The sequence below is a fragment of the Ovis aries genome, chromosome 2 (genome assembly GCF_016772045.2).
Source record: "Ovis aries strain OAR_USU_Benz2616 breed Rambouillet chromosome 2, ARS-UI_Ramb_v3.0, whole genome shotgun sequence".
Classification (NCBI taxonomy): Eukaryota; Metazoa; Chordata; class Mammalia; order Artiodactyla; family Bovidae; genus Ovis; species Ovis aries.
In genome coordinates this window covers 169,390,238-169,407,813 of record NC_056055.1, presented here as the reverse complement: position 1 = coordinate 169,407,813, position 17,576 = coordinate 169,390,238, and the positions used below count along the sequence as shown (strand labels likewise).

The 17,576-nt window shown below is 37.7% G+C and overlaps 1 protein-coding gene across 1 annotated transcript in view; it reads right to left on the bottom strand.

Annotated features, from left to right (window-relative positions):
• The window catches only part of LRP1B (LDL receptor related protein 1B), a 2,196,232-nt gene that overhangs the window by 860,857 nt on the left and 1,317,799 nt on the right, over nt 1-17,576 (bottom strand). Inside the window, exons 19-20 of the mRNA XM_060411151.1 lie at nt 13,287-13,367; nt 11,973-12,134 (exon numbers count right to left, since the gene is read on the bottom strand). Coding sequence (XP_060267134.1) covers nt 11,973-12,134; nt 13,287-13,367 — 243 coding nt within the window. The remainder of the gene's footprint in view (nt 1-11,972; nt 12,135-13,286; nt 13,368-17,576) is intronic.

Genomic DNA, 17,576 nt, shown 5'->3' with positions numbered 1-17,576 from the left:
TTTGGCATAGTCAATAAAACAGAAACAGATGTTTTTCTGGAACTCTCTTGCTTTTTCCATGATCCAGTGGATTTTGGCAATTTGATCTCTGGTTCCTCCGCCTTTTCTAAAACCAGCTTGAACATCAGGTTCACGTATTGCTGAAGCCTGGCTTGGAGAATTTTGAGCATTACTTTACTAGCATGTGAGATGAGTGCAATTGTGTGGCAGTTTGAGCATTCTTTGGCATTGCCTTTCTTTGGGATTAGAATGAAATCTGACCTTTTCCACTTCTATGGCCACTGCTGAGTTTTCCAAATTTGCTGGCATATTGAGTGTAGCACTTTCACAGCATCATCTTTCAGTATTTGAAATAGCTCCACTGGAATTCCATCACCTCCACTAGCTTTGTTCATAGTGATGCTTTCTAAGGCCCACTTGACTTCACATTCCAGGATGTCTGGCTCTAGATGAGTAATCACACCATTGTGATTATCCGGGTCATGAAGATGTTTTTTCGTACAGTTCTATGTATTCTTGCCACCTCTTCTAAATATCTTCTGCTTCTGTTAGTTCCATACCTTTTCTGTCCTTTATGGATCCCATCTTTGCATGAAATGTTCCCTTAGTATCTCTAATTTTCTTGAAGAGATCTCTAGTCTTTCCCATTCTGTTGTTTAGTTCATAAGCACTGTTTTTAGTTCACTAGAAATGTAAAGTTTGGTATCTAGAATTCTACTATGAATATATTATTTAAAATGTAATATACCATAGGGATGATGAACTTCTACACTATCAATTTAAGTAAACAATGAGTTGAGTTGGCTATGTAACTGAGAAATCTATTTTTCCATTCATTGCTGAAATTAACCATTCACTTTAATAGACATTTTAGATATAAAATATGAAGTAAAATAGATTACAAAGTGGATATTCCTTGTTAGGACTTTACTTCTTGGCTCTGATATATGACTGGCTTGCAGTAGATTCAAATATTTACTTGAAAAATATGACATTATTTAACTTTATATTTTAAAATTATATAGAACATCATTATGTAGAAAGAATATGTATAAGCATATACATGAGATAAAAGTTGGAGGAAATATCAGAGAGTAAAATTTTAAAGTTACTATCTCTTCTCTATTTTGGCCTTTTCCTGTCCCCATTGTGTTCTGCCTTGTCTCATAATAAGTTTGATATTTTATGAAACACTCAGGATTATAACTCCTTTAGAATGTGTCTCTACTTGAATTTTAAAGGAGGGTCAACAAACTATGACCAGCAGACCAATTCGGGTCCACTACCTCTTTTTGAAAGTAAAGTTTTATAATAACACAGTCATAATTGTGTGTGCATGCATGCTAAGCTGCTTCAGTAGTGTCCGACTCCTTGCAACCCTATGGCCTGAAGCCTGCCAGGCTCCTCTGTCCATGGAATTCTCCAGGCAAGAATACTGGAGTGGATTGCCATGCTCTCCTCCAGGGGATCTTCCCAACCCAAGTATCGAACCTGCGCTTCCTACAATGTGTGCATTGCAGACGGATTCTTTACCACTGAGCCACCAGGGAAGCCCACAGTCATAATCATCTGTAGAGAAATAGTATATGGCTTTTTTGGTGCTAAAACTGGAGCTGGATAGCTGAAATAGGCAAAATCTAAAATATTTTACTACAGCACTCTACAGAAAAGATTTGCTGACCTGTGTTCTAAAATGTTCTAAATTCTGCTTATGATTTCTAGAACATCCCATTAAGTGTATACATATCAATGTAGCAGCATGCTATACTGAAAGATCAGCATACCAGTGAAGTACTCCATACCAGGAAGATCATGGTAGATTAAGCTGATTAGGTTATGTAACAAAGTCATCTGTAGAAAAGATTGGGATTCAGACAATGACAGTTAATTTTCCTTAGAAAGACTGTGTGTACACAAATACCCAGCATGAAATAAATTTCCTCACACAAAGTAGATGAATCTGGTCATTGCATTTCAGGATATAATATAAGTGCAAACTCAACTGATGCATCACATATATAAAGCAATAAAAGCTGACGGTTCACATAGGCTCTGAAAGAAGCTAATTACCAACTATTTTTTTAATGGGAAAAAATGCAAAGTTTTATCCTATTGCTTACTTTAGTCTCACAAAAGGTTGAGTACAACTCAATTATTGACAGGTGAATTAATTATTTTGTACATTATATATGTCCTTTGTCTCTTTTCTGTTTGTTTACTTATGTGTGTGCTTTCTGCTGGAATCCTCAAGTCCTATCAATTCACTGATCATTAACCACAATTTAGAACAAGGAAGCAGAATTTAAAGGCTGTGGAAGTTGATTTACTTTTGTCCTTATAGTTCAGCTCCATTAAAAGAGTTGGAAGCAAGCTAAAATTTTCCATTAAAATTAGGTCTTCCTATTACTTATTGATTTTATTAATTATTCCTGCAAAAATAGAATGAGTTGCTACTTTGTTTAGTGTCAAAGTACATAATTATTGTCTTAATGTAGAAGCTAAATTTATCTAGGAATAAATTTAGACCTATTACTAATTTTTGAAGAGTAAAAATGAAGATAAATGGTTTCTTTCCATTTCTAGGAACGATTTTTTTCTAAGATTTTCTTTTTAAAATCATATTTAGCTGATTCATTTTACTTTTCTTGATAATCACATTGCTAGGAAAATTACAGATTCTTAAAACACTCTTTGCTATTAATTGATTCAAAAGTCTTGAGTTTTCTTTGTTTTTGATGTAAAAGTTGTCTATATTATTAAATTTAAAATGACCTTTAAAGAGCTATCTTCTCCTAGAAAACAAAAAAGAGGTTTCCTATGGATAAAATCCATTAATAATTAACATTGTTTTGATATCTCAGTGTTAACAGATTCTAAGCAAAATAAATCAATCTATGAGAGAATAAAGTTAAGCCAGAAAAGTTATATCTCATTGAAAACAGATACTATACCTCTCTAAAACTAGATGACATTTAGATTTGCTTTTAATTGCATTTTATTGGGTAGCAATCCATATTTTCATTAAAAGAGAGTAGTTTAAAAATATTAGGACAGAAGATTATATGAATCTGCTAAATCCATAACATCATTTGATCATCCCCAAATTCAAATCCAATATTTAATTGTTAGCAAAGTTCAGTGTCTGAGAAATAATAGCAATTCTTTTTGATTGTGTGTTCTAGTAAAAGTGAATTGAAGTATATTTTCATGAAAGAAAAACAAGACAGGTGACTGTGTACAGTATTTACTGATACTTTATTTCCTATGTGTTTAAGATTAAATTGTGGCACAAAAAAAACTTTTCTTATATTTCTGAAACTTACTATGTATTTAATGTAGACAAGAAGTCAAAAGATATTGGTGTTAATTTCTATTCTCTCTATGCTTAAACGAGTAACCCAAAGTCTTTAGCTAAATATCAAGTTTGATACCTGCAGTGCTCTGAAAGGATTCAATCTCCCAGACAGGATACATGGCTTTTTGGTTGGCAGAACTGCCAGAAGTTTCTGGGTTTTCCACTAAGAACTTGACATCATCATTTGAATTCAAAAATCTCTCCTGAAAATGTCTTTATGTATCAAAAGACTCAATTTCAACATTTCTAACTTAGAACATTATTAGCTTCTTCTAGGAAGTAGCATCAGTTTTTGTTATTGCTGTATACACATAAAGATAATTTTATCTAGCTGAATTTTTTTTTTCTCATCTGCACAACAAAACTGAACTAAATGATCTCTTCATTTTCTTTCAGCTTGTTAGAATTTTTGAGCCTATGAGGTAAAACTTTTATGGCAGAGAAACCTATTCTTGGGTGACTGAAAACACTGTATTGGAATGTCCCCAGCTATTCCAATGACAAAGTTCCAGAATCCACTCTATCAAGGAGAACTGTTGGGAGGAGGGAGGGGTCAGTGAGGGGGATGGAGACTAGAAACAAACAGACCAAAAAAGACAAATGTACTTCTTATGATGATTTCATGTGACGGCCCAGGTCCCTTCTAGTGCTTTTTGGAAAATTTCATTGCAATGACCTATAATAATGTCTCTCTTTTCCAAGTGATAATGAGTATACACTTAAGAAAAAGGTAGTAATTATTCATCTTATACTTCTAGTAATGTCTTCTGTTTCCTCATCCTAGAGTTTATTTCCATGATAATATGCAAGGCTAGGTGCACGGATCTAATCATACACCTTTCCTTAATATAGTGTAGCCACTTTCATTTGCCTCATAAATCTTGGCAATTTTAGCTCAGGATTTGAATAAAATAAAATAGATAGGATGCTTTCCTTATATTTTATTATTTTTACTTCTTTTTTTAATGTCCCCTATGTCCAATACATAGTAAGTTTCAGAAAGACAAGGAAAGTATTTTTGGGGGATCATACAAGTGTTACTTCATAGAGAGTTAAAAAAAAATAGAGATACACTATAGCTGCAGAAGCAGATAGCTAGACACAGGGATAAAGAACAGTTACCCTTTGAAATTCCAACTGTGAAACCCTGAAACTCCAGCTGTGTAATCCTGGGTAAATGTCTTAACCTCTCTGAATAATCCTTATTCTGAGCATTAAATGGAATAACAAACATAAGAGTGTCTGACAATTTGTGGGAGACAAATTGGTTAACTCTTCCCCTTGACGCCATATTATCATAATGGAATCTCCTCACTGGCACTCACTGTTAAATTATATATACAAAACAGACTTAAACTTTCCTTGTCTTTCTGAAACTTACTATGTATTGGACATAGAGGACATAAAAAAAGAAGTAAAAAATAATAAAATATAAGGAAAACATCTTATCTATTTTATTTTATTCAAATCCTGGGCTAAAATTGCCAAGATTTATGGGATAAATGAAAGTGGCTATGCTATGTTAAAGAAATGTATGTGATTAGATCCATGCACCTAGCCTTGCATATCATCATGGAAATAAACTCTAGGATGAGGAAACAGAAGAAATTACTAGATGTATAAGATGAAACAAATAAGGGTTGACTCTGAGATATAACAGATTATTGTGGTAGGAAAAAAGATTCTTTAACTCAAATTATTTACTGAACACTCACTGTATGTCAATTAATGCACTTGACTATGAAACTACAAAGATACAATTACTTTGTTCCCTCCTTAAACTGGGAACAAGAGTATAATGAGGTAAATGAATACATGCATGCATGAATGAATGATGATGAAGCTCAAAATAAAAAGAAGTTTCTAAAGCAGAAACAGAGTTAAAACAGTTAAAGCAAAAGAACATAAGCAAAACAGTTAAAGCAAAAGAAGAGAGGTATGTGTGAGTATGTACACTAAGAATATTATATGCTCTACTCACTAATGGATTTTGGAACTTGTTAAAGAATAATAACAAGTTTATTTATAATAAATAATTAAAGACTATAATAAATCAAAATTGAAGGTCAATACAGACTAAATCATAAATTTGCATTTAATTTGTATTTGTGATATAAATAAGAGATCATACATTCTAGCACCACTCAGTTCATTCACTTAATGAAGCAAGTAGTAAATATTTCCTTTTTATACAGCCAAACAGAAGGCATTAAAGAGTAATGACCATAAATCAGTGTCAAAGTCTTCCTCAAATAAAGAAAAATCCAGATATTTGACAAATATTTAGGTTCCATTTGGAAGAAATTACAAAATTTAGACAAATCTATTCTAGAGAAAACCTGTTCCCTTCTCCATTAAGTACATGCTGAAATTACTTATTATATTTTTTATAATAATTGACATGGGAGAATAACTCTCTAAAGAGACTACATAATTTTCCTATGTTAACTTTAGAAACGCCCTGTGTGAAATATGCTTGAGACAATTTCTAGAAAGAGTATAAGAATGAAAGTTTACGTAACTCAAATGAATTAAACTGTCAATGAGATAAGATTAAAACTAAAATTTGGTATTTTATAGATGTGACATGTCCAGTGTCGGTTTGTCTGTCTCTCTCTCTTAAAATGATACAGCCAGAGAGGTAATGACTTGCAAGAAACAGATAAAATTCTCATTTTACTTTTATTCACGAAATACTTGCAGGTAAAACCGTTTTTTAACAAAAACCTTTCAATGCTTAATAAATGGCCAGGATTGAGCCTCTATAAAAAGTTCTATCATAACCAATTCTTTGAAGGCCCTGCCTCACTTATGTTTCCACTTGAAAAACTATTCACCCAGTAGCTACAAAAAGGTAATCATAGATATAAGTACCAATCAAAGGATTCAGAATCAAAAAGAAACCAGTGCTAAATCACTGACAAGCAAGCACTGAAACAAAGGAAGGAATCTGTGTGCGATGGATTGCTTGTATTCTACTTAAGCTTGTAGACTCTGTGTATATTCCTGGGTAGTGATTTGTAAAGATGTGTATTTTCTTTCCTGTGTGCTCAGTCATTCAGTTATGTCTGACTCTTTGCAACTCCATGGACCATAGCCCATCAGGTTGTCCATGGAATTTTTCCAGGCAAGAATACTGGAGTGGGTTGCCATTTCCTTCTCCAGGGGACCTTCCAACCTAGAGATTGGACCCATGTCTCCTGCATTGGCAGGCAAATTCTTTACCACTAGCACCATCTGTGAAGCCCCCCAGGGAGTTTGGAAGAGAGGAAAAGAGCAGCACAATATGAAGGAAGAAAGAGATGAGTAAACATTAATCTCTGAGAGGACCAGACATTAACACTTTTCCCATATATAAATCATACTAATGATAAAAAATAACCATCACTATAGAAATTATTTTCTTGGAAGTGGTATCAGAGAGAATATGAATTGAACTTAAACTCAGGAATTTGCTGAAATAGAGATTATATATGGAATGTTCATCTCTTGATATCTCCTACTCCTTCACTATTACAGTCTAATTCAAGAGTATTTTCTGTCCTTTTGAAAACAGTTTGAGTTGAGAGAAACTGCACCAATTGCTCTGCTTACATAGGCAGTGTAAAGCAAAGTGCTGAGCAATTATATGGTGAATTTGATCAGTTTTGACAGCCAGTCCTGAAACTCAAGCCAGAATCCCCTGCTCTTTTCTTCCACAGCAGGTTCTGGGACTGAATTATATGACTAATTGCATCAGATTTCTATTTTACCTTGGCAATGGCCTCACAAATCCTCCATGTACAAAATGGCCTTCCTGATCAGTGATAACAATTCTATATGTCATGGTTATTTTACACCTTCCATATCAAAATACATAAAATAATGATGGATAAAAATACTTAAATGCCATTTGAAATACTCTGGATTGTCTTACATGGAAGTCATCCCAGAATGCTGCCTGTCCTCAATGCCTACAACCTGTATTCACCAAGTAGAATTTTTGACAAGAGAATCTTAGTACAATTTACAATGAGTTAAATGTAAATTAGTTCAGGGAGTTCTTCTCATTCTTTCCTTGAAACATGGCCAAGAATCATATGGATTATCTGAATCATTTCCTTAGTGTATTACTGTAATCATATAAGAAATGCATGGTATTCACATTGACAGTATTTCCTTTACAATAATATATTAGCAAAATGACCTAAAGATAAAGGTCATTAACATTAACTAGGCATTGATTCTATAATCCAAACCCAAATAACTGTCTAGAGAGCCTATAAGGGGATGTACCACTCACTTTGGATACTCATAAAACTAAAGTAATCTCTCCAAAACGTTTTAATGTGCAATGATCATTTTAACTTAGAGATACATACACACAGAAAAGAGGGATGGAATCCCACTTCTGAGATGAAAGCAAATTAATGTCGGGGCAATTTATCTTTCACAGCACATCACGGAGCAGTGCCAGCAGGCCACAGATGTATACCTCATGAGGAGCCTAAAGAGACATCTGTGAGGTGAGCATTCAAAGTCCAATTTAGTAATGAAACGTTAACCACACCCCAGATGAATGTTTCAAATATATAAATAAAAAGAGGAAAAATATCTTTTGTATACCTTTCCTTTTTCCATTCTAGATTAGTTATAAGCAAAAGTTCTAGTTCATATGTACTAGTGGACCAACTAAAGTGAGAGAGGAAAAAGAGACAAGAATGAGATAGAGATGGGGGGGGTGGAGAGAGATTTATCCTTCCTCTCGATTTTGAAGCAAAATTAAATTCAAATATGTTCATGTCAAATTTGATAAGATACTGTTACAAAAATTTTCTTAGTCATTTTCTGTTTTCATGATAGCTTCTGGGTTGTCCTCTGTCGGGAAAGACATGAATCATGTCAAGACCACTGACCACGAGTACCTGTGTTTCATTGCTTCATGGCTCTTAGGTGACATATTTGTATCACGCCTTGACTATTATAATCCAGGTCATACAGGGAGAATCAAAATCAGAGAATATCTCTTTTAATAAAATCACTTAGGTAATTCACCAAAAAGCTTTACTCCTTTAGGAACCTAGTGTTATGTAGATAATTTCCGTAACTGGCAATGTTTCCAGTACTTACAATTGAGAGAAATTAAGGAAGAGAGAAAGAGACAGAAAGAGTGACAGACAAAGAGGTGAAGAAAGAAAAACAAAAGAAAGACAAAAGGGATTCATGTCAGAGAAAGTACTTTAGAAATTTTCTATCTTATAGGTTGTCAAATATTTGCAGAAGAGAAATAATCTTGGAAAACACTTTGAGGATGATTTCTCATGATCACACTTTGTTGTCTGTTTGTAGGCTAGATTTTAAAAACTGAACAGTGACCATGTTTTTTTTCATTCTTTAATCTATCTTTTGGTGCAAGCACAGTCTGGCATGTGAAAATTTCTCAACAAATATTTTTAGAATAAATGAAAGAATGAATTTAAAAAATTAATTCCTTAAAAAAGAAAGCTTCTAGTTAAAATGTTATTGCTGTATGAGTTTTTGACAGGCTAACAATTTTTCTGTGATATTTCCAACACGATTTCTTATTCATGAACATCTCCTGTGGCTGATCAAATTTTGCCGAGTTGCCCATGCAAATAACGAGATCAGGTCGCCCACGGACTTGCTGGGAGCCATGGTCATGATCTCCCTCCTTTATTTCCTTCACTCCAGAGGGTCAGTCAGTTGTAATACCTCAACATTTAATAGGGGATGATAACCAGCCTTTGGAAACAAATTTGATGTGAAAATAAAAGGGAAATTATGCCTTTCTTAATACTTTTTTTTCCCTCTTTGGGGATGGGCTTGGGGTTTCATCAATTTAGAAGTTGGAGGGGATTAAACCAACCAGTAACGCAGAAGAAGCTGAAGTTGAACAGTTCTAGAAAGACCTACAAGACATTTTAGAACTAACACCCAAAAAAGATGTCCTTTTCATTATAGGGGACTGGAATGCAAAAGTAGGAAGTCAAGAAACACCTGGAGTGACAGGCAAACTTGGCCTTGGAGTACAGAATGAAGCAGGGCAAAGGCTAATAGAGTTTTGCCAAGAGAATGCACTGGTCATAGCAAATAACCTTTTCCAACAACACAAGAGAAGACTCTACACATGGACATCACCAGATGGTCAACACTGAAATCAGATTGATTTTATTCTTTGCAGCCAAAGATGGAGAAGCTCTATACAGTCAACAAAAACGAGACCAAGATCTGACTGTGACTCAGATCATGAACTCCTTATTGCCAAATTCAGACTCAAATTGAAGAAAGTAGGGAAAACCACTGGACCATTCAGGTATGACCTAAATCAAATCCCTTATGATTTTACAGTGGAAGTGAGAAATAGATTTAAGGGACTAGATCTGATAGATAGAGTACCTGATGAACTATGGAATGAGGTTCATGGCATTGTACAGGAGACAGGGATCAAGACCATCCCCATGGAAAAGAAATGCAAAAAAGCAAAATGGCTGTCTGGGGAAGCCTTACAAATAGCTGTGAAAAGCAGAGAAGTGAAAAGCCAAGGAGAAAAGGAAAGATATGAGCATCTGAATGCAGAGTTCCAAAGAATAGCAAGAAGAGATAAGAAAGCCTTCTTCAGTGATCAGTGCAAAGAAATAGAGGAAAAGAACAGAATGGGAAAGACTAGAGATCTCTTCAAGAAAATTAGAGATACCAAGGGAACATTTCATGCAAAGATGGACTTGATAAAGGACAGAAATGGTATATTAAGAAGAGGTGGCAAGAATACACAGAAGAACTGTACAAAAAAGATCTCCATGACCCAGATAATCACGATGATGTGATTACTCACCTAGAGTCAGACAGCCTCAAATGTGAAGACAAATGGGCCTTAGAAAGCATCACTATGAACAAAGCTAGTGGAGGTGACGGAATTCCAGTTGAGCTATTTCAAATCCTGGAAGATGATGCTGTGAAAGTGCTGCACTCAATATGAAAGCAAATTTGGAAAACTCAGCAGTGGCCACAGGACTGGAAAAGGTCAGTTTTCATTCCAATTCCAAAGAAACGCAATGCCAAAGAATGCTCAAACTACCGCACAATTGCACTCATCTCACATGCTAGTAAAGTAATGCTCAAAATTCTCCAAGCCAGGCTTCAGCAATACATGAACCGTGAACTTCCAGATGTTCAAGCTGGTTTTCCAAAAAGGCAGAGGAACCAGAGATCAAATTGCCAACATCTGTTGGATCATAGAAAGAGCAAGAGAATTCCAGAAAAACATATGTTTCGGCTTTATTGACTATGCCAAATCCTTTGACTGTGTGGATCACAAGAAACTGGAAAATTCTGAGAGTGATGGGAATACCAGACCACCTGACCTTCCTCTTGAGAAACCTCTATGTAGGTCAGGAAGCAACAGTTAGAACTGGACATGGAACAACAGACTGGTTCCAAATAGGAAAAGGAGTACATCAAGGTTGAATATTGTCACCCTGCTTATTTAACTTCTATGCAGAGTACATCATGAGAAAGGCTGGGCTGGATGAAGCACAAGCTGGAATCAAGATTGCCAGGAGAAATATCAATAACCTCAGATATTTCACCACCCTTATGGCAGAAAGTGAAGAGGAGCTAAGGAGCCTCTTGATGACAGTGCAAGAGGAGAGTGAAAAAGTTGGCTTAAAGCTCAACATTCAGAAAACAAAGATCATGGCATCCGGTCCCATCACTTCATGGGAAATAGATGGGGAATCAGTGGAAACAGCATCAGATTTTATTTTGGGGGGCTCCAAAATCACTGTAGATGGTGATTGCAGCCATGAAACTTAAAGACTCTTATTCCTTGGAAGGAAAGTTATGACAACCTAGATAGCATATTCAAAAGCAGAGACATTACTTTGCCAACAAAGGTCCATCTAGTCAAGCCTATGGTATTTCCAGTGGTCATGTATGGATGTGAGAGTTGGACTGTGAAGAAAGCTGAGCACTAAAGAATTGACGCTTTTGAACTGTGGTGTTGGAGAAGACTCTTGAGAGTCCCTTGGACTGCAAGGAGATCCAAGCAGTCCATTCTAAAGGAGACCAGTCCTGGGTGTTCTTTGGAAGGACTGATGCTAAAGCTGAAACTCCAATACTTTGGCCACCTCATGCAAAGAGTTGACTCACTGGAAAAGACTCTGATGCCGGGAGGGATTGGGGGCAGGAGGAGAAGGGTACGACAGAGGATGAGATGGCTGGATGGCATCACTGACTCGATGGACATAAGTTTGAGCGAACTCTGGGAGTTGGTAATGGACAGGGAGGCCTGGTGTGCTGCAATTCATGGGGTCGCAAAGAGTCGGACATGACTGAGTGACTGAACTGAACTGATATAAAGCATCAAATTAAAGTAAAGCATCTAATGAAATAGGAAGTAAAGATCACTAAGCTGGTATCAAAGTATGAGAAAGAATAAAGATTGAGAAACCAGGTAAAAGAAAGGAAAAAGAGATCAACAAATGATTTTATACAGTTCCACTAACACTTTTTTATGTGATGAGAAATTTTTTTTATGTGATTTCACTCTAAAATACTCCAAATATTATATATCAATTTAAAATTGATATTGAGTTTTGTAGATTTACAAATTACTAACCTTCTCTGGTGCAATTTATTTCATCACTGAAGTCTCCACAGTCATTGTCACCATCACAGGCCCAATGGCCTGGGATACATCTGCCACTGGAACAACTGAACTGGTTATCAAAGCAGGAATGTACACAGCCAACCTCATCACTCCCATCTCCACAGTCGTCATCTGGAAAGAAGCATTAACCACCAGGTGGTGAAAAATTATCCGTGGAGAAACATTTTCTTATGAAATACTTAGCATTTATTTTTGGTATTGAGTGCTTTCTTCTGTTATTGAAAAAAGGAATGATAAATCAATCATCAACATTTCCCATGAGCAGTGGGAAAATTATTTCCATTTTTATATTGCTTTGTTTCTGATTGAATGCCAACCACTAAATTAAAGGGGAAAACACCCTTCACTTTGGATTTTGAAGCTTAATTTCTATTTCACTCAGAAATGACTAACCACTGACTGGATTAAACTATACAACATGAAATAATTATGAAGTGGGGAAGACAATGGTGATAGTAGGAATTTCCTGAAATGATACAGCTTGTGATATAATTATTGTTGGAAAATTACTATTTAGACCTATAACATCTATGCCCTAGTGTTTATAACTATCTTTAATTCAGATCCCTTTTCTCCATTCTCCCACATGAGGGCTCACTCTGTACCCTTACACCGCTGGTTCTTAAGTATATATTTATATCAGGAAATTGTTTGTGTGCTATCATTAGCAATGATTTATATTCTGTAATAACAATTGCTGCAGGAGGGAACCAAGAGGAATGTGAAGGGAAAACAGATTAAAGTCAAACCAATGGCTGAGGTTGCACCAATTTATGTATAATTCATTTACCGTATTTGGCATAATTTAACATAATGATAGAACTGAGTGAAGAAAAAATATCGTTTGTACATAGAAAGCCAAGGTGACAGAGTTGGGATCATCTGGGTCTTACATAATAATTTATAAACTACTCCATCCTCACATTACAGAGCATTTTGCATCAATGCTTTGAGGAACCTGAATTGTCCAGGATATTTTCTCAATTGTTCCCTTCATATCTTGTTTGTTGACTTAGACTAGATCCAGCATAATATCTGAAAACAAATCCCCATCATAGATAGCCCCAAGGGATGGCTATTGAGCTCCATTGCCCTTAAGGCTAATCTCCATTGACAGGCCAGCTGCCCTCTCACCACTTGTCTCAGCCATTTTGCTGGACTTGGCAAACTTCTCTTACAAACCACCTCTGAAAGAAGTGAAGTTGCACAGACAGCCAGGCCTCCAATCAAATCAGTGCAGTCTAGTGAACATTTGGTACTTGCCAGAGTCGCAGTGCCACTTGCTGCTAATGCATCTTCCACTTTTGCATATAAACTGAGTTAGTGGTTCACAAGTTGGGAATTCTGTGAAAGATATAAAAACATTCAATAGGAAAGATGTTACTGATTATGTTTGACATCTCTTCATTTTTCTTGCAGTATAATGAATCTAAACAGTCCTTCATCAAGTGATTTTCCCTTATTTTAGTTACAGAAATATACTCCTACAAAAGTTATTTAAAGTATGCATGTCCTGTGTCCAAAAAATGCTGAACTTTGCAAACTTCTGACTTTTCTTCACTCAATTCTATCATTATGTTAATATGTTATTGTGTTTGACTTCATTTGTTTCCTATTTGCTAATGTGATCAGAGCTCTATTCCTCTCTTCCACACAATCCACAGAGGAAATATTAGATAAGCAAATAAAGTGATCGTAACTATTTGAGGACACAGGATATGCATAATTTTAGTATCTTTTATAGGAATGCATTTCAGTAACTAAAAGCCAAAGAAAATCACATGATGAAGGACTGTTTAGATCCATTATACTGCAAGAAAAATGAAAAGATGTCAATTCCGCCACATCAAGGAACTCAACCTTCTCTCAGTGAAGAACAGCTGTATAGAGCTCTATAATACTGCACTGAAAAGTGACATATGTGTTTTAAATCAGGCTTCTCTGGTAGCTCAGCTGGTAAAGAATCTGCATGCAATGCAGGAGACCCTGGTTAGATTCTTGGGTTGGAAAGATCCTCTGGAAAAGGGATAAGTTACAAGCCTTTTTTTGAACATAGAGAGCTGAAGTAGAAAAGTTAAATCCAACTTTGCCTGAATGATGTCAATATCTTGAGAGTAAGGAAACAAACACAAACAAAAAACTCAGTTTAGTTGCTATCATACATGTTAGGTAGTTAGAATAGGAATAAGGAGTCCAAAGTGGCGATGGTTTAAAGACAAGGAAGGGAAAAGCCTGCGAAAATAGAACAAAGGAAGGTCTGAGGCAGAGTGAGAACTGCAGGTAAAACAAACAGCCCTCCAGTCTAGCCCAATTTACATAGGGCAGGCTCAGGGGGAGGAGAGAAAACATAAAAAGAGGCACCTCTCTTCTCTTAACGTCTTTTGGGTCAGCATGCCCTCATGCTTCAAGGATGTATTTTCTTTTACTTTCTAAATAAAATGGAGCTGTAACACGGAGCTGTAACACTGGCCTGACTAAGGGCTGTAATGCTGGTCCGTGTGTCACTTCAAATTTTTGTTGTGACAAGACAGAACCGGGGAAATTACACACTCCCCTGACATCTATAGTGCCATTTGTCGGATTTAATCTGGCTGAAACAACCTCCTCTCACCCCCACAAAGAGGAAGCCATGCACAGCAGGGGTCTAACTCTGCCAGACGCTCTTGTGGTGGAAGCTGAACAGGAAGCAAACCCAGCACCGGGGAAGTGACAAGAAGCCCGGCATACTGGAAACTGGGACAGCAAAAAACAAACTCAGCAGAAAGCTCACGTGGCTCAGTCTCAGCTTCCAGAAGACCTCCGGTTAAGGTAGGAGGTCCTCATGCCTATGGCTGAAAGGACATATGCCTAACAAAATCTTAATTCATTAACAATCTCTCGTTTCTTGTTTACTTGAACTCACCCCCACACCCCGCCCCCACTAACAGGTGAGCAGCAGCGGGTACAACTGAGGGACTCTGGCAGGGGCTACTCCTCAGTGCATCCTAAAGGCTCCACTATCTGCTGGGCCTCAGTAGCCATTGCCCAAGCAGGTGGGGGTTCTGTGCCAAGGATCAGCCCAATGAAAACTGTTAGCACAGGTGAGATATTTAGCAGATTTTCTGGCAGGTTATGAAGGGGATTCCTCAGTGCGTTTTTTCCCACTGCTTTTTCCTCCTGTCTTTCAGCTCTTTTCCCCCGGGGCCTTGAGCCTACACAAAACCCATTGTGCCTGGCTTCAGGACCTAATGAAGCTCAGGATCTGATGTCATTGCAAAAATTCAGTTAGAGACACAAAGATAGGTAAGAGGTGGATTTGTTCCTATTCAGAGAGAAGCACACTCCACAGGGTGTGGGCCATCACAGAGGAGAGTGCAGTAGCCGTGGAATGTGATGTGGCTATTTTCTGCCAGCTAGGTGAACTTATATGCTAATAAGGGGGAGGACCTCCCAACCATTGGGGAACCAACCACTCCTCTGTCTTTTGACAGTGCCTTGGAACTGTCTTGCCACCTCTGGGTGTGTCATTTAGCTTGCAGAATGGGGATCAAGGTTTATTTGAATTTGACTTGTCATCATGGACCCATTTGATTTTAATTGGTTTTATGTTATGCCCTTGGGACAAACAGAAAGTAGCTAGTCCTTGGGAGGGAAATATTGTATAATATCCAATATCTCAAGATAATTCAGGCCTTCATTTTCTATGTTTCCTACAACATGTGCGACAACAGCTATTTCTCAGTGGACCCGCTAGGCAAGTGACAGGCACACAGTGCCTGCTGGAAGTTCATCTGCTGGCATCCCTTCAAGGGCAATTGGGCTTCCAGGGATAATGTTTGCCACTTTGGGAGTTAGCCCTGCAGGCCATTTGGGCCTAAACCCTTACCACCCTTTTCCTAAAGTTACAAACATACCCCTGGATCAAATCTCCACTCTACTTTTATGGAACACCTGGTCTGTTGTCTCTTATCAATTTGTTCTTAAGCCAATTACTAACTCCTAAAACCAGGACCCTGCCCCCTTGTAGACAACACTGCTCCATCCCACTTATTAAAATATCTTAATGCTCCTAACAGGACCAGGTAACCCACTCCTTTGTCATTATTTCTGTTATTACCTAAAGTGGGCCTATGACAATGAAATGTTTACCAATGGAGACACCCTAACCTGCTCTTATGGAGGAGTAGGGGAAGAAATCAGTGACTTACATTCCCTTAGAGCAGTAAGAGGATAAGGCTTATGGCTGCTTTACCAGGTTCACAGTCTCAGGGCACAGGCTCGGATTGCTTTACATTGTGATATCTATTCCCATCTGTGGTGAACCAGCTGCCAATGAGTTAAAATTACAACCCTTTAGTCCTACCCAGCACTGGTCACACTGGAGACCTTGGGGATGCCCGGCTCCAATCCAAGGATCCCAGGAGGTTGACCTGACTTGACCTGCCTAGGAATCTGGTCCTCAGAATGTTGTCATGCCTCAACCTACTCAGGTACCTGCCAGTCCAGGAGTCCCAGGGCATCGACATGCCTTGAACTATCCAGGGAACCAACTCTTGGGAGGCCGACCTGCCTCAACCTGCCTGGTAATTCGGTCTCCAGGAGGCTGTCACACCTTAGCTTGGCTGGGGATCTGCACCCTGATCCAGGGACACCTGGCTCTCAGGTTGCAACAGTACTGGGTAGGATAAGTCTCAAAAAGACTCACCCCTAAGGAAGTCCACCCATGGAAATTGAAGGAGACCTATTATTTTTTTCTTGTTTCTTTTCCCCCCTGTCATGACTGTCTTTCAGATGGGAAATAACCAATCCACTTCCTGGCAGACACCCTTGAGATGCATCCTTGATAACTGGAAGCTGTTTAATCCTCTAACCCTAAAGAGAAGTCACTTAAATTTTTTTTGTGCCACTGTTGGCCATGGTATCTTCTGGGGGACAAGGAACACTGGCCTGAGGATGGGAATTTAAATTACAATACCATCCTGCAGCTAGACTTATTCTGCAAAAAAACAAGGGAAATGGACAGAGATTCCCCTATGTCCAGATTTTCTTCCAACTAAGAGATACGAAGGAACTCTGTCTTAAGTACAGGATTGTTGTATGCCCTAAAAGTGAGCCTATTAGGCAAATGGTACTTCCCATGGCTCCTGAGTTGCCAGTGCTCCTTCCTCATATCCAAACATACTCCCATATCTGGGAACACCCCTCCACAAAAGCCAACTCGAGTATGTCTGAAATGAGGAGAAATCAGACCAACCTAGGTCCATAAGCCATTCTCCCTCTTAGAACTAAGACAGATCAAACAAGACCTTGGAAGCTATACAGATGACACAGGCAAATATATAGATACATTCCAATACATTCCAATGGCCTTTGACTTGACATGGAAGGACATCATGGTCATATTTAGCCAAACTTTATCTGACCCTGGGGGCTTCCCTGGTGGCTTAGATGGTAAAGTGTCTACCTGCAATGCAGCAGACTTAGGTTTGATCCCTGGGTCAGAAAGATCCCCTGGAGAAAGAAATGGCAACCCACTCCAGTACCCTTGCCTGGAAAATTCTATAGATGGAGGAG